The 16,661-nt window shown below is 37.3% G+C and overlaps 1 protein-coding gene across 1 annotated transcript in view; it reads left to right on the top strand.

Moving 5' to 3' along the window:
- The window catches only part of CWF19L2 (CWF19-like 2, cell cycle control (S. pombe)), a 62,657-nt gene extending 46,327 nt beyond the window's left edge, over positions 1 to 16,330 (top strand). The window contains exons 12-17 of the mRNA XM_009999387.1: positions 4,542 to 4,754; positions 5,849 to 5,965; positions 10,711 to 10,866; positions 12,247 to 12,327; positions 15,181 to 15,282; positions 16,190 to 16,330. Of these exons, the coding sequence (XP_009997689.1) occupies positions 4,542 to 4,754; positions 5,849 to 5,965; positions 10,711 to 10,866; positions 12,247 to 12,327; positions 15,181 to 15,282; positions 16,190 to 16,330 (810 nt within the window). The remainder of the gene's footprint in view (positions 1 to 4,541; positions 4,755 to 5,848; positions 5,966 to 10,710; positions 10,867 to 12,246; positions 12,328 to 15,180; positions 15,283 to 16,189) is intronic.
- Positions 16,331 to 16,661: the final 331 nt, after the last annotated feature.

The raw sequence follows: 16,661 nt of genomic DNA, 5'->3' as shown, positions 1-16,661 counted from the left end.
AAAATATATCCCATTTTAACACTCTTCTGAAGTCATTTAAAGGATTTGATAAAACATGGCAAGAAATGAAGTTTCAGGAACAGGGTGACCATCTGTTACTTGGTCTCCCTGTCTCAGAACTGTGATGTAATGGCACTGTGCACCCATGTGCAAGACTTAGGACTTCAATAAAAGTCTCGTAAACTTCTCCTTTAAGGTGTGAAAAAGGGGAAAATATAATGCCTCATTTTTCCACTTTGCCCTTGCCTCTCTCCTTTCAGTAAGGGAAAGGTATAGTGTTTGAAGAGCATCTAATTAATACATGTATTATTAATGACTAGGATTTTTTTTTTTCTTAGACCCTGCTTGTTTTAAGCACTTATTGATGTCTTTGAAGCTGAGGTGTAGTTTTCTTGAACTGCCCTGCATTCCTTATTATCTTCTGTTGTTCATTAGTCTTGCAATGGGATCTGTAACTTTGTTGCTGGTAGAGGCTCTGTGATAGAGGTGATTTCAACCTGATCTGTGTGACTAGTCCTTCTGTAAATATCTCTGTAGTATGGCTTCTCTCCCCAAAACGCTGCATTGCTACCAACTTTTTCTCGTTCCTTTACTTCTCCAAAATAATCTTATGTTTATTTTACTTTCTTCCCCAATGTGCTTCGTTGTGTTGACCAACATATATTGCTTCTTAAACCAGAAATGCAGTGTTGTCTGGCTTTCATGGCCTTTTAGCTGTATGATGAGCTCTTCTACACATCTTTTCATTTCCAGGAAAAATCTGAAATTTTGTTTAAGACTCTCCAGTGAGTTACTCTAGCCTGGTGCACAGACCTTGGATGGGATCCAGGTTGTAGTAGGAACTTACATTGAATGAGTGATGTATGCACATGGTTCCACTTTTGTATATAGCCTGTTTAGTGATACTTGAAGTAAAGGTATTATTTAATTTTTTTGCACTGTTTCCCTTCACTTTGGGGACTTCTAATTTCTAATTCTGAAATACTGCTGTTACATTTCCCAGAAGTACTAGGAGAACTCTCTGATGCTGCTGGAGAATCTTTCTGTTCTTTTGGGTTACTCCAACTTTTGCCAGTGGCTGGCTGGTTGTGATTGTTGTAATTGACTCCACCCAAGGTCATGTATTGGACTTTATATTGCTTCAGACCTCCTCTTAAGTTTGACTAATTGAATTATGGATATGTTTTTTTTCATGTTGTGTTGAGCATGATGCAGACAAGTGCAATTCTTGAACAGCAGTGTCATCTTGTTTTGGTCTTACTGAATTAACATTTGAAATGTCATGGTCAGTGGTTGGTCGTGATTGAAACCAAATCTGGTCTTTAGACATCACTTACCTTTTCTAATTTTACTGCTTTTTAGGTGAGCATTCTCTTTCAGGTCCCAGGTCTCTTATTATATATATATATAGCACTTTATCCACTGTTGAATAAAAACTTAATCTAGCCCATTTAATAAGATGAATATTTATTTAATCACAGACAGAATTCTTGACTTGTGTTCCTGTGACATAAGGGACTTGCGTAAGACAGATCTGTAGAGTATTTTTAAGATGTTTTCAAAAGTACTACTATTTAAGAGAGTCATGTATAACAAACCGGGAAATTTCCATGACTACTTGCAAGTGCAAACAAAGAAAAATAGTAATGGTATTTTGTGCTGTATGTGATGTTCTTGATATCCAGTGTTTTGGTTTCCGTGCTTCTTTTTCTTTGTAGTCCTCCAGGTGTATTGTTTCATTTGTATTTTCATGTCAGTTTTTAATTTCTTTTTAAAGTAAGCCTTTACTTTTGGTAACAAAATGTAGTAGTCTTTTTGGTGTTGCTTCTAGTGAAGCTCCAGTGTTACCTTTCTTATGCTTTTTTTTAACCGAAGAACAGTGACTTGATTTTTTTACACCACTAAATATTTTTTTCTACTTCTCAGGAATATCCTGTTTTTTAAAAAATATATCTTACAGTATTGCCATAAAACAGAGCAAGAACAAAGCTGAACTATTGAACTGTTGATTTCAAATTACAGTGGCTTCCATTAGGGAAATGCACATAAGCAGTTAAATGCATTATACCTAAATAAATTTTTAGTAAGAAGGCTTCCTCCTCGGTAGTTTGGTACTGAAAGTATTGAGCATATATGTAATAAGTTATTGGTCTGTGTTAAAGAATTCCAGTGTTCAGGAGAAGGAAGAGCTGGTGTCTGCTCTTTGTGAGTTTGTTTGTTTGTTTTTGGAGGTAGTTTCTTATCCACACTATAAAGTCTGAATTTCTTTTCATATCGGATGATTTACATGAACTACACCTGAGAGATTTGAAAGATATTATTTGGAGACTGTGTTCCAATTATGATAGTATGCCTTTGAAATGCCTTCAGTATTAGTTCTTTACTAGGTCTACCCCAGTCAGTATTCTAAAATACATTAAATAGAAATTTATACATTTCCTTAGCAATTCTTGGAGCAAAACTACTTATATATAAATCTGCCATGAATCTGAAGGACCCGCACCTTCAAAATCAAGACATCTGTATAGTGTACTAGATTTTCCCCCCTGTCATTTTGATAAGGAAGTTACTAAAACTACAGTCCTAAATTGCAATCAAGTATAGCATAAAAATTTGTAGCACTGGGTTTAATTTAAAAAGAAAAACTTGAAAATAATCTTGTGAATGCTTTTTACATTAGCTGTATGTGTTGAATGTTTAGGGTATTAATGGTACATAATTTTATATAGAGCAGCCAAAGCAGAAAATGCAGAAATATTTTTTCTAAGACCTTTGAAAAGTTAATATTTACCATCAAGACTCTCCAAGTCTTGATTTAGGCAAGATGTCAAGGGATTTGTTTGTTGTTAAATATGAAGTCTAAGCTTAGTGAAATCTGTCTGCTGTCCTTTGGGTTTGAGTCCCATGATCCCCATACTTTTCTTTGCTTTTTCATTGTCTCTTGCTGCTGTTGCTGTAAAACCCACCTTCTTAACATGTATTCTGTCACCTTGTGTCACCTTCAGTTTCTCCGGCTCCTTTCTACAGACTCTGAGCTCCCAGATTTGATCTGTCCCATCTCTGTGGGTTTCCACTATTAAGAACCTATAAGAGACCTCTGACCCTTAATGTCTTCAAAACCAATCACAAATTTAGTATTTTCAGAGTTTTCTTTTAAATATGGCACATTTAGCTAAAATGTGGCAGTTACTGAGGAAACAAAAAAGACTGTGGGTCATTCAACCTTGTTTCTGGTAACGTGCTAGTTGTGTTCATTATCAGGGTAGGTTTAGGTTAGATATCAGGAAAAGGTTTTTCACCCAGAGGGTGGTTGAGCACTGGAACAGACTTCCCAGGGAAGTGACCACAGCACCAAGTCTAGCTGAGTTCTGGAAGCATTTGGATGATGCTCTCAGGCACGTGGTGTGAGTCTGGGGATGTGCCATGCAGGGACAGGAGTTGGTCTTGATGGGTCCCGTCCAACTCAGCATATTCTATGATTCTATGATCCATATCTAACAACAGGTGCACTTAAGAAGGACTAAATACGGAAGACAAAGGCTGCTTTCTTCACAGAATTATTTAGTATTGTTCACTTGGTAAGAATAATGGAGTACTGCATACAGCTCTGGAGCCCTCAGCACAGGAAAGGCATTGAGCTGTTGGAGACTGTCCAGAGAAGGGCCACAAAGATGATCAGAGGGCTGGAGCACTTCTGCTTTGAAGACAGGCTGAGGGAGTTAGGGCTGTTCAAGAGAACGCTTCAAGGAGACCTTATAGAACTTTCCAGTACCTGAAGAGCCTACAGGAAAACTGGGGAGGGGCTTTTCACCAGAGAGGGTCATGATAGGACAAGGGGTAATGGTTTTAAACTGAGAGAGGGTAGAATTAGGTTAGACATAGGAAGAAATTCTTCGCCATGAGGGTAGTAAGGGGCTGGAATAGGTTGCTCAGGGAGGTTGTGGCAGCCCCCTCTCTGGAGGTGTTGAAGGCCAGGTTGGATGAGGCTTTGTGTGGCCTCATCTAGTGTGAGGTGTCCCTGCTAATGGCAGGGAGGTTGCAGCCTGATTGCTCAGATCCCTTCCAACCTTAACAGTTCTGTGGTTCTATAACTGATGGCATGTTTTCACAAAATAAAATATGAGGTGCAGAGTTATGGTCTATTTATTTCATGAAGTGGTTTAATGAATAATGATAGTTGTAATAAGAGAGGAAGAGGAGGAGGAAGAAGAAGACTGAAATAAAATATATTCTTTTTAAAATTGTGCATCTTTGTAAATCTGAATTTATGTCAAGATAAAATTGAAATACCTAGCCCTTAACTTGAGGTGGAATGTAGTATTCTCACTTCTGTCACACATCTGTATTTTAATACCTGCTGTCTAAGATAGTGCGTGACTGCTCTTAGATGTCCCTCTTGTGTGTGCTGCAGATGCCACATGGAAGGAGGCAATGCTGCTGCTTTACACACTTGATTGTATTCTCAATAAAGGAGACTAAAAAGAGCTAAGTATTTTTTCTATTTTTTTTATACACGTGTTTTTTTCTGTGTATTTTTTCAGCTCATGGAAAAAACTGACAGAGAGTACTACACTCTGGATGACATGTTTGTTTCCAAAGCAGCCAAAAAAGCACGCAGTGGGGAAGAGGAAGAAATACAAAGAAGAAAAGCAATACGTGAGCACCAGCAACTTGCTGCACGCATGGAAAAGTGCCCATACTGTTTTGACAGCAGTGAACTTTCTAAACATCTTATTATTGCAATTGGCACCAAGGTAAGAAAATAGCAATTTAGCACAAATGTAAAAACAGAAAAGAAATAAAGGAAGGCAGTGTTGATGATAGTGCCTAAGATTAAGAACAAAATTACTTGTATGAAATGATTCATATTGTTCTTCATCTTATTTTCTTTGCCGTTCCAGTTGATTTCACAAATTCCTCAGGGGTGAAGGAGAAAAAGATCTAAATCCATCATGAATTATAAAGCTAATCTCTAATATCAGAACATTTTGTGGAAGACAGGAGCAATAATGAAAGATCTGATTGCAGAGATTAGACTGTAGGTGGATTTGTGGAAGACTAAATCACACTGCACTGGAGGAAATTTGAATTGGTGAAGAATTGTATCTCAATGATATAAAAGAAAATTAAGAGGACAAGCCTAAAATCCTTTGAAACAGACAGAAGCTTGGTACAGGGAACCTTCTTTTTTCTGTTAATGCTTTAAAAAGTTGCATAAATATTTGGATTTATAACACATGAAATGCCTCATCATAGGCTTTTTTGTCCTTCTTTCTCCAGAGTTTTCATTTCTTATTGATGTTTTCCATTTGACTTGAAACTTTTTGTAGCCCAAGGAATTAAATGCATAAATGTATTATGGTACATTGCACTTAATTTTTTATATAGATAGCTTGTATATAAAATGCATACAGATATGTATCTTTGTATTTATATAATCCGTAAACATTTGTGGTTATGTATCTCATATATACACGACAATATATCTATATTTCTATGCATTTTAATATGTATTTCATTTAAAATATTTATATCTATGCTTACAAATACATTGTAATGGACTAGGCAGTGTGATTTCATAATAATTCAGATGGTAGTTGGTGTATAAGGCTGATATTACTGCCTTGTTAGTGGAGCTGCTGTCTGGATAGTTCTGGTTCATTAGAGCTACTGATGGATAAAGGGACCTTTCTTAAAACCCTAACGTTGTTAATCTCTTGCTGTAATTAGAAGGAAATGGTTTCTGTCCATCTGAGTTTCAGCGAATAATGTATTTCATAGCCTTAGCAGTGGTAAGGTTTTTAATGCTAGAAAAATGGACACTTCAGTTTTTGTTCACTTTTTATAGGTATACTTGTCTCTGCCAAGCAACCAGTCCCTTACTGAAGGTCACTGCCTAATAGCCCCTCTACAGCACCACACTGCAGCCACGCTTCTGGATGAAGACATCTGGGAAGAAATCCAGGTCAGCTGAGGAACTGTCTCATGTTCTAACATTTTTGTAAAATAATTATTGTTTTGAATAATAGTAAACCTGTAGTAAGTTCCTATTTTTATAATTTCCAACCTCGCAGTTCTTTTCTGATTCTCTTAAGGGGCAGAACATTCTTGCAGTATGGATGAAAAGTACTGGTCAAACTTGAAAGTGAGAGATGTAGGGTAGACACTGAAGAAAAATCCTCATTTTTATGAGCACTAAAAGAAGTTGCCTGGAGTGCTGCAGAACTTCTGTTGTTGAAGGTCTTTGAAACCAGAAGAAAAGAACATCTGTCAGACTTGATGTTGGTACAGCTGATCCCTTACAGAAAGAGGAATAATTTGCTTGGCAGTTAGGATTTGCTTGGAAGTGCCAAGGAAAAGAAAAGGATTATCAGCACAAAAAGGTCAATCACAATGAAACACTAGATGAAGATGTCTTGTTAAGATATCCTCAGGTTTTTAAGCTAATTTGGGGGTTGGGTGGATGACAATTGAGGGAGAACTCTCATTCTTCTTGAAATCAATGAAGTTCCAGTTAGAATAAAATGTTGTACTTTTTTGAAAAGAATTATTAGAATAAACTGTCAAATATGATGAAAACTGGAAATTGCTTTCCACTTCTCTTATGAAGACATTTTGAAGGCTTTGAGTTCTTTTTTCTTTGGAAAAGGAAAATAAAGGGAGGAATGTAACATAAGAGAGAAACAGTGACTGGTCTCTCATCCCCACCATCAGGATTATTACAAGAGGAAAACAACTTGCAGCCTCATAAACCAAAATACTGAATACTGTTTTGGACTAGACAGGGGCTCTGTTGCTTGCAGGTGCTTAGATCTAAAAGCAGGTTAATTCATTAGTTTGAAATTATTTAAGTAACACTGATCTTGTGTCAAGCCTGGCAGATGCCTCAGCCCTGACAAATTTGCTCCCCACATTGGTCCTCATTGCAGTTGTAATTTTTATGTGGTGTTTCCTAGCAAATCATGCGCCTCCCAGGCAGGAAGGGGAAGGAAAGCTTTTTTCTGTGTGATGGAAATGCTTAAAAGAATTGGAAAAGAAGCAGATTAGTGCAACAAGTAGGGATCAGGAGGAACAACAGAATGTGGGGGAGAGTGATAAATATGTTTAATCTATGTCTTTTATTTGTACTAACCTGATTGAACGAAATAGATTTTATTTTTTCTAAATTTGTATGGGAAGGAAAAAAGGATAAAGAAAAGATAAGCAAGTGTAGTTCATGTGTTCCAACACAAGTCTTTTCCTTGTTAGAAAATGCAGCTGGTTGGTAAAACCATTATCCATTGAGTCTGTGAGTACATATTTAGCCAGTTTAAACATTTATTTGCAGCAAAGTACTTTGGAAGGTGATGGATACAGGTTGTGTTTGTTGTTTGTTTTTTTCCCCAGGTTCTGTGTAATTCAGTAGGAGAAGTCTGGAAGGCTTTAGCAGAGGTATAAGCTCTGTGACTAACTTTCTCATGCCAGAATCTTGTTTTGTATTAGTGTTGAGGGCAAGAAAAATTACCACACTTTAAATATCCATAAAATGTTGTATTGAGGTCATGTTTTAGCTAGCTATTTTTGCTAGGGATTTAAAAAAAAGGCAAAACGTTGGAATAAAGTAAGAGGGTTTTGGTTTATATTCTGTGCCTTCAGGCACTAGAATTTAACATTTTGTGTGGGTTAGATTGATGTGCTTACTTGCTAAACTAAAAACGGATGTATTTTTTTTAATATTAAAGTGTATAAATCTTTACATGTTCTGTATTGCCTCAACTGTTAAATGTATCCACGTCATGCGCATCCAAGCATAAGACAAGTCCTCCTATTTGCTCTCATGAATGGTTTTGGCTTTCCTGTGCTAATTATCCTTGATGCATTTGCCTACTCAGAATTTGGAGGAAAAGTGCAACGTATTTATAAGCAAGAAATTGCAGTCTGCAACATCTTAGCTAACCTCTGCAGATATTCTAGGCTTTCCAGTGGATTTGTATTTCAGCGATACTGCAGGGTAGCAACTGTTAGTAATAGTCCTTCGCAACCTTTGGTTTAGTGTTTCTCACTCTCACCAGAGTTGCTTGCCTTGGTGTATTTCAGAAGTAGAGGTCTGGGGGCCAGGACGAAGGGGAGAAGACAACAGGCTCTTAATTCAGAGTTGTCTGGTGCTCCGTCCAGTAAAGTCCTGTATCAGTCATGATACAGTGATCAGTGCCCAGTGACACTGGGCAGTGCCTTCTAGCTGTGTTCCATGAGTTGTGTTGGGGTGGTGGTACAATTTTCTTGTCACAGCGTGGAGCAGTTTATTTGTGAGGAGAAATTCAGGGCACAAATGCCTGCTTTGGAGAGCTTAAATACTTGGTTAGGATGTGTATTTGGCCAAGTTTCTTACACTTTTAGTTTGGTTCACACTGTGCAAGGTGACAAAGGGGTGTGGAGAAGAGAGCTCAATTTCTAGTCCTGCTGCTTTGAAAACCTGGTAGTGATTTGTTTTCCATCTGTTTTACTTGAGTACTTGCTGATGTTTATAAATAGGTGTATTTGTTTATGCCTGTTTAATTCATCAACTTTCCATTTATATTAAAGCAGGAAATCTTAAACCTTTAGATAGGATTAGCCTTTTAATGGTGTTGTTTGTATTTTGTATTGTTAATAAAAAAAGGACAAGCTATGCGTTATGTGAGTCGCAGAGCTATGGTACCTGTGGTCTGTGAGATTGATTGTTTAAGACATTTCTGGACTTACACGGGGGAAATGGTATAGGGAGCATGTATAATACAAAGATCTTCATTTTTAAAAATAAATTTTCAAAGTCTTGAGACACTTGGAAATGTCACAAAGTCAGAAATTTTTCGCAATTGAAAATGAGTCTGAATAAGTCTCTGAAACCATCCCTTGTTCTTGATAGTTTAGCTCAGCAGCTACATTGTAAGCTGTAGAATGATGCTCTTGCGTATCTTGGATACAAATACCAACTACCAAGATTCAGAAACTTTATGAAATTCAACAAGGACAATTGTAGAGTCTTGCATCTGGAGAAGAACAACCCCATGTACCAGTACAGTTCAGGGACTGACCTGCTGGAGAGCAGTGTAGGGGAAAGGGACCTGGGGGTCCTGGTGGACAGGAGGATGACCATGAGCCAGCAATGTGCCCTTGTAGCCAAGAAGGCCAATGGCATCCTGGGGTGCATTAGAAAGGGTGTGGTTAGTCGGTCCAAAGAGATTCTCCTCCCCCTCTATTCTGCCTTGGTGAGGCTGCATCTGGAATATTGTGCCCAGTTCTGGGCCCCTCAGCTCAAGAAGGACAGGGAACTGCTTGAAAGACTCCAGCACAGAGCCACAAAGATGATCAAGGGAGTGGAACATCTCCCTTATGAGGAAAGGCTGAGGGAGCTGGGTCTCTTTAGTTTGGAGAAAAGGAGACTGAGGGGTGACCTCATCAATGTTTACAAATATGTAAAGGGTGAGTGTCAGGAGGATGGAGCCAGGCTTTTTTCAGTGATGACCAGTGATAGGACAAGGGGCAATGGGTGCAAACTGGAGCATAGGAGGTTCCATGTAAATATCAGAAAAAACTTCTGTGAGAGTGACAAAGCCCTGGAACAGGGTGCCCAGAGAGGTTGTGGAGTCTCCTTCACTGGATACATTCAAAACCCACCTGGACACGTTCCTGTGTGATGTGCTCTGGGTGATCCTGCTCTGGCAGGGGGATTGGACAAGATGATCTTTCGAGGTCCCTTCCAACCCCTAGGATTCTGTGATTCAGGGAGCAGCAAGAGCAGACTGCTCCCCAGGGGAAAAAAGGCAGGGGTGGGTGGAAGGTGATGGACAAGGCAGGTGGGGAAGTCACATCACTGACAAGGTACACTCCCATGGTATTCAAGCCAGGAGAAGAGAGTGGGTCCTCTGATGGTAGACAGGGTCAGCCACAGCCCAGTGATGGCCAGACAAGTCTGCAGTGAAGAGCTGTTTTTTCCCCAGCTCATTCTAGTGTGTCTGATCCCACTTTATAGCTGCACCATGTCAGAGCTGCCCATCTGCACAGGCAGCCAGACCCTCAGTAGGTATGAGAGGCTGCAGAGCCTGTTTAGTGTGTACAGGACCCTGACACTGGAGCTAGCATCATTATAAATTGAAATACACTTTGAGCATGTACAGCACCTAATTTGTAAGGGGACCTGGTGACATAGAGCCCAGGTGTATTACAGTATTGCATTTCATTAGCTTCCTTACAGGGAAGATGGTGGTTATAGCCATGGCTTTCTTTGGAGGCAGCATTAATATTTTCCTTGAAGGTCAAGGATGCCTAGTGGAAATGTCATTAAAAAAAAAATTAAAAAATGGCTGTGCAATTGGAATGAATAGTGGAATGATAATGGTATCTAGAGTCAATGCAAGCCAATTTACTAACTTAGAAATCATAAGCTTGGGATCTACTGTTAAAGGCATATTTTATGGAGCATCACAGTTAGGAAGTTCAATGTATTTTTAATTTCAACTGAAAAATGTGGTTTCCTATCAAAACTCAGTTTCTAGTGTTAATTATAATCCATGTTTCACAATAGTTTTCTAGACTTTCTAGCTTTCTGTCCTAGGAAATGTAGTAATACAGAATTTTTCTAGTATGGTTGCTGCTATTATTATTAATATAATATATATTAGTGAAATAGGATATTATATCTGAAAGTTTTTAAAAGCTAACTCAAATTACACTGTCCTTTTTCTTTAACAGATGTTCAGAAAAACTCTGGTAAAAATGTTTGAAGATAAAGACTTGGACTGTGTGTTCCTAGAAACAAACATGAGTGTGAAGAAACGGTATCACATGATCTATGAATGCATTCCTCTTCCAAAAGAAGTAGGAGACATGGCTCCAATCTACTTTAAGGTACATGAAAACGTTTTTTCTTAGGTCATTTGAATATATTTATTGTAATTCAACAATTTCTGAAAAGCTTTTTTCTATATTCAAGTACTATTCTTGAGAAGGTGGATTATTTGATCCTATTTCTCGATCCTATTCTTTCATCCTATTCCTTGATCTTGAAGCAAACCCTGTGTGGTAATTCTGGCTTTCAAGTAGTTGATGGAATGTCACTGTGCCTTTGCCTCAAGGCTGGCTGCACTGGCAAATACTGGAAGAAGATGAGAGAACTGTAGTTTCTTGAAGTGCTGAAAGGATTGCAATACTTCTCACTTAACCACTCCTCACTTTAGTATCAACTTACAACCCAGTACGTGTGCCTTGGCAAGCATAAAATGAGAAAAGACAGTCAACCATCTTACAGTATATAATATCTCATCCCCATTTTATTTCAGTAGGTCCAAATTTTACATGTACCTTATGTCTCCAATAAACATTAGACAGCATGATAGATATTTCTTCAATAGCTTTTCTGGTGTCTTTCCACTTACTGTGAGAAAAGGCTTATTGAACTTCCCACCTGGATCTGAGGCCTTACAGCTTTCAGCAATTGGATAATAATTTGCCTTTTATAAATAAATTATTTTAATTTGTTCTTTGAATTATTATTTTTTGTTTTCTGAAAATAAGTAATTTGATTGTTTTTTGTTGAAGTGAAGCAGTCAGTATGATGAACAGACATGCAGTAACCTTTACTATATTTGAAACTTTCCACCTGCTTGATTTAGTTGCTGTGCTTGAAGCGCTGGTAAAACTTGTGTTTTGTCTGAATGTTAAAGTAAAGAGGAAACAGATTTAATGCAAGGTCATATGCATAAAGCTTTCTTTCAGAAGTTTCCACCATTAAAGTACAAAGCAAATGAAATTTAAAAGGTACCAATGCTGTGCTAGACTATACCCACTTCCATATTATGCATCATACAGAGAGAGCTTTAAAGGCTTTTAAGCACAATCAGCCTTCTAAGCTGGATTTTCCTCTTAGAGTTTTAAAAAGAAAAACAGAGAAAAGGCTAATGTACTGTAATGAATTCATAAGAGGTTTTGTGTGAGCTTAATAAAAAGAGAATGTGACCTTTTAGTTGAGACTTGTTAGAGATAATTTGTGTCAGGCAAAAGTAAAATTAAAAAAAAAAAAGAAGAGGAATAGAACTAAGTGAGTTTGAGGATATTACACAATGCCCTTTTAAAGTGTGTGAATTCTGGAAATCAGAAAGGTTGCCAAAATGAAGTTACTTTGTTAAGAAATAATTGGTACTTGCAGTGCAGTGTACTTCACTACATTGAAAAGTTCTTTGCTTGCTGTATGAAGGATTATTTTCACATTTAGAAAAAATGATTTTACAGAAAGCTATAATGGAGTCCGATGAAGAGTGGTCTGTGAACAAGAAGTTAATTGATCTTTCTTCAAAAGATATTCGGAAATCTGTAAGTAATGAAATGTATTGAACATGGAATTTCTCAGCAAATTTGTCTTGTCATTTTTCATTATTAATTGTTTCAGGGATAGAAAAAGTTAGATTAGTGGATCAGTGAGAATTAAGAGTCTGACTGAACTCCTGATGACATTAGGGAAAAGATTCCTATTTATTTGAACTGTAGATTGACAGAGCTGCAAGCGTTGGTTGAGAACAAAGCTGGCACTTTGAGGATGTGTACCAGCATAATTGTCTTAATTAACTTTAAGAATTAAGGTAGATCAAAGATTTGCAAATTACTTTCCTGGACAAAATACAATGAATTTTTTTTCATTGACCTAGAAGAGCCTTTTGTGTTGCTCAGTTTTGGAAGCAAAAATATAAATATTATTTTAAATATTTCTTCTAAAACAAGGGAACAGTTCTGTATCTGTCTCCTGGATACTAAGCTGAAACATCCTTGTATATACAAATCTTCAAGGAATAATGCTAAAACTGTTAGGTTAAAAGATGTTTCATCTTTTTAATATTAAATGAAAGATGTGTGGTATATAGGCTTTACCACAAGTACTTTACTGCTCTTAGTAATAATTTCTGGAAGTGTTTTTTAGTAAATACAGCATGTTTGCACTGAAAAGATCCTTGTTCATGAGAAAGAGATGAGATGAGTTTTAATAATTGAGGCATGAAGCCTGATATGACAAAGACAGGAAAATGCAGAAGAGTAAGGGGTTGGATGGCTGTAAAATAGGAGAGGCTTTGTATATTGTGATGACTCTTGAACTAAACCAACAGTAATAGCAAATATAGCAAGAAGACAACATTTACTTTGCCATATAAACTGAAATGCCATGTAAAAGTAATGGGAGTCAAAGTAGTGATTCACTTGGAAAATTTTAATCTGGTTTTGGACACAGCAGTTTAAGACAGTTACAAAAGAGGTAAACATGGGATAGAAAACTGAAGAAATTAGTTTAGAGGTTGTGCTGTCTAGGAAAGACTGAAATGGGATGTGATGGTAGTTTTCTATTCACAGGAGATTGTTTTAAAGAAGAGAGTACTTAGTTGTTAGCTAGTGCTGCTGGATGCAGACAAAAAGGAATTCAGTTTATTTGTAGCAAGAACTTAGGGAAGAATTTAAACTTAAAATGTATATAACAGAAAACAAAATAGGTGTGTTTTTGATACCTTCTGCTCATTGATGTTTCAGAACAGGGAAAGCCAACACGTGAGTGAAGCATAATTTTCCTGACAGGACATTTGATTTCTTCAAGAATCTTCTTAGCCATATGTTTCTGTGACTATTAGATACCCATTTGAAGGCAGGCCAGTTTTCCGGTTATCACTGCACTTCTTTAAATCAATACAATGCATCCAAGTGTAAATTGTTACACAGTTGTGTGATTTTAACATTATTTTAGGGTAAAAGAAGTGTCTGTTGCCTTCAGGAAGATAAGAGATTATAGTTTAGAGACCAAGGTGAGGTTTAGGAAGTCAGAGAGTTGCATTAGGAGATGATGATGTCTGGAAGAAGGGTCAGACATGGCTGAGACATCATCTAATGGGCAGATTGTTTGCAAGCATTGGGACTGTGGTGTCCAGAGGCAGAGCATAAGCATCCAGCCCTTGCACAATGTGAGGACCTTCTCTGCTTCTCCCTCTTCTCTCTGCAGTGAGGGAGCTGGGGGTGGCCAACAGGCTGGGTGGGGACATTGCCAGGAAGGAGCCAGGAGGGGACACTTTACCCAGCAGCAAACACTGTTCAGCAATAGCCAAAAAATAGTGCCATGTTAAAAAACACTGCTTTAGTCACCAGTCCAAAACTCAGCACCATCCAGGCTGCTGTGATGAAGATGAACTCCATCCCAGCAGGACTGATGCATTGCTGGACACAAGTGAGATGAAACTGACATTTTCTTTAAGGTCACCCTGTAGCAATTTTTTTCCTTATTTAGTGATTTTTATTTTAGTTAATTTCTTTTTTTGTTTGTTTGTTTCTTGCTATGCTACATTGTCCCTCTGTATTAAATCTTACTACTTTTTAGGGTAAATGTTCATGCATTATATGGAACATACCTTATGAAAAATAAGCAGTTATTTGAACTGTAGCAGAGGAAATTCTTATGAATTTAAGGCATTGTAAATCTTATCTTCACAGGAACATACTCAGCAATTGAAAGACTGGAAAATAACTTGTTGCAGTGAATACCAATACTGTAACAATAAGTTAATTGCCCTCTCACTCTGTCCGACTGAAGGGTCTTTCTTTGTGGCAGAGTAACCAGCATCCCTTCTGTGGGCTAACTGAATTATTAAATTGTTCAATTTGGCAAGTTACTGATAACTTCCAATCATATAGTGGGGTTTCTGGTAGAGTGTTCTCCATAGACGTGTTTCCCTTTTCTCCTGGTTTTCAGTGTTTCCACTTGGTAAATATCCCCTGTTACCACAGAATACCCTGTCTTTAATAAATGCAACTTGCTGCTGGTTGTCTTAAAATTTATGTTCAACCCACGTAACTCAGAGACATGGAGGCAGGAAGGCCTTTGCTCAGGGTGCCTACTGCTGCCTGGTCCCTCCCCATCTCTTCACTGGGAGATGCAACAGTGTCTCTGGATGTTCTGCCACCCAACAATCATCTTTTCAGTATCTTTTTGTAGAGTTGTGTGTTGTTCTTTACACTTGTCTGTTTGTTTTACGATTTGTCTGTCACAATTTTATACTAGACATACTTGTTTGGAAAGAGGGTTTAAAGTGTGATACTATCAACTGTAAAAACACTTTCAAATTAATCAAGTTGTGGGGATGTTAACTAAATGCCTACAGTTTGTTAAATATCTAAAAATGCTTTTTGTGTGTATAGGTTCCTAAAGGATTGCCATACTTTTCTGTGGACTTTGGCCTTCAAGGAGGATTTGCTCATGTCATTGAAGACCAACACAAGTTCCCACATTACTTTGGAAAGGTACTGTTTTGTAAAAGATCAATTTACCAATTATGGTCTATTTTGTAAAGTTTTAAGTAATTAAAAAATATAGTGCCAGAACAGTTACTTTGATGTACTTTGATGTCCCAATTCATCAGCTGGCTTTTCTTGGTGAGTCATTGTAGCTTAGCTTGTTGAGTAAAGGAATAATTCATTTCATCACTGGCTGATACCAAGGATGTGATTCTAGCTCAATATTTCTTTTGAAAGAATAGGAACTCTAGATATTTGTCATACAGTCTAATAGATGGAAAATGCTTGCATTTATTTAAGGGGAAGAAAATAATAAAAAAAGGGTTTTCATGACCATAATATTCTCATATAGGTTCACTGGCTTCTGTCTGTATAAATTTGGGTGCATAGACATACAAACTCACAGACAGCTCCTAGTTTAATACATATGGTTAAATTACTCCATGTAGTATAGGGAGTATAGTATATACAGGAAGAGCAGCAATAAGATCTTCCTTTCTATATGTCACAGCAATCAGTTATTGAAAGAGTCAATATTGCAAAAACATGAAGAGTGAATGCAGGGAAATATAACTTAATTCTAGAAGAGTTAAGGGCAAAGTGGGCAGCTTTCTTTTTTTAGTCACAAATGTTCTAATATATTAACAGTCTTGCAATCTTAGGATATTGATATAGTGCATTGCTATGCTATACTTAAAAGAATGTTACTGAGACAATTACCTGACAGCTACTGTTCTAATTTTTTAATTGATATATGGTTCAGAATTTCTGGTTTTAATAACTAGCACTTGAATAAAACGGTGACAAATCTCATAATTTGAAAATGTGTATTTCTGTATTCTGTGGTAAAATAGTATTAAGTAATATGGTAATTTTGCATTTATAATGATCTATCTTTGTTCTGCTTGCAAAGGAAATCATTGGTGGCATGCTGGACTTAGAACCACGGCTCTGGAGAAAAGGAGTCAGGCAGAATTTTGAGGATCAGAGGAAGAAGGTGTTGCAGTTTGCACAGTGGTGGAAACCATATGACTTTACCAAAAAGAAGGAATGAGTCTGCAGTCTCAGACTATATAAGCCATACATTTTATTAAAGAATATTTCCGTATGTTGAGAATAACACCAGTGTGTTATGTATCACTAATATACTTTGAAACCAAGGATATTGTTTACTTGCTGATGACTTGTTCCTGGTGTAGCCGCTGTGTGGATCACGTGAACCTGCAAGTATGAGAGACCACAAGTGTGCAGTGTTCTTAATTTTTTATTTTTTACCCAAGCCAAAATAATAATATCCATGTGGCTATTTGAATTCTTCAAAATATAGCTTCTGCTTTTGATGTTTTTATAATCCTTGACCCAACTAATGTTTTTAATACTGGATG

The sequence above is a fragment of the Chaetura pelagica genome, unplaced genomic scaffold (genome assembly GCF_000747805.2).
Source record: "Chaetura pelagica isolate M959 unplaced genomic scaffold, ChaPel_1.0 scaffold85, whole genome shotgun sequence".
NCBI lineage: Eukaryota > Metazoa > Chordata > Aves > Apodiformes > Apodidae > Chaetura > Chaetura pelagica.
Note: the sequence above shows the minus strand (reverse complement) of the source record. Positions and strands in the feature narration are given on the sequence as shown.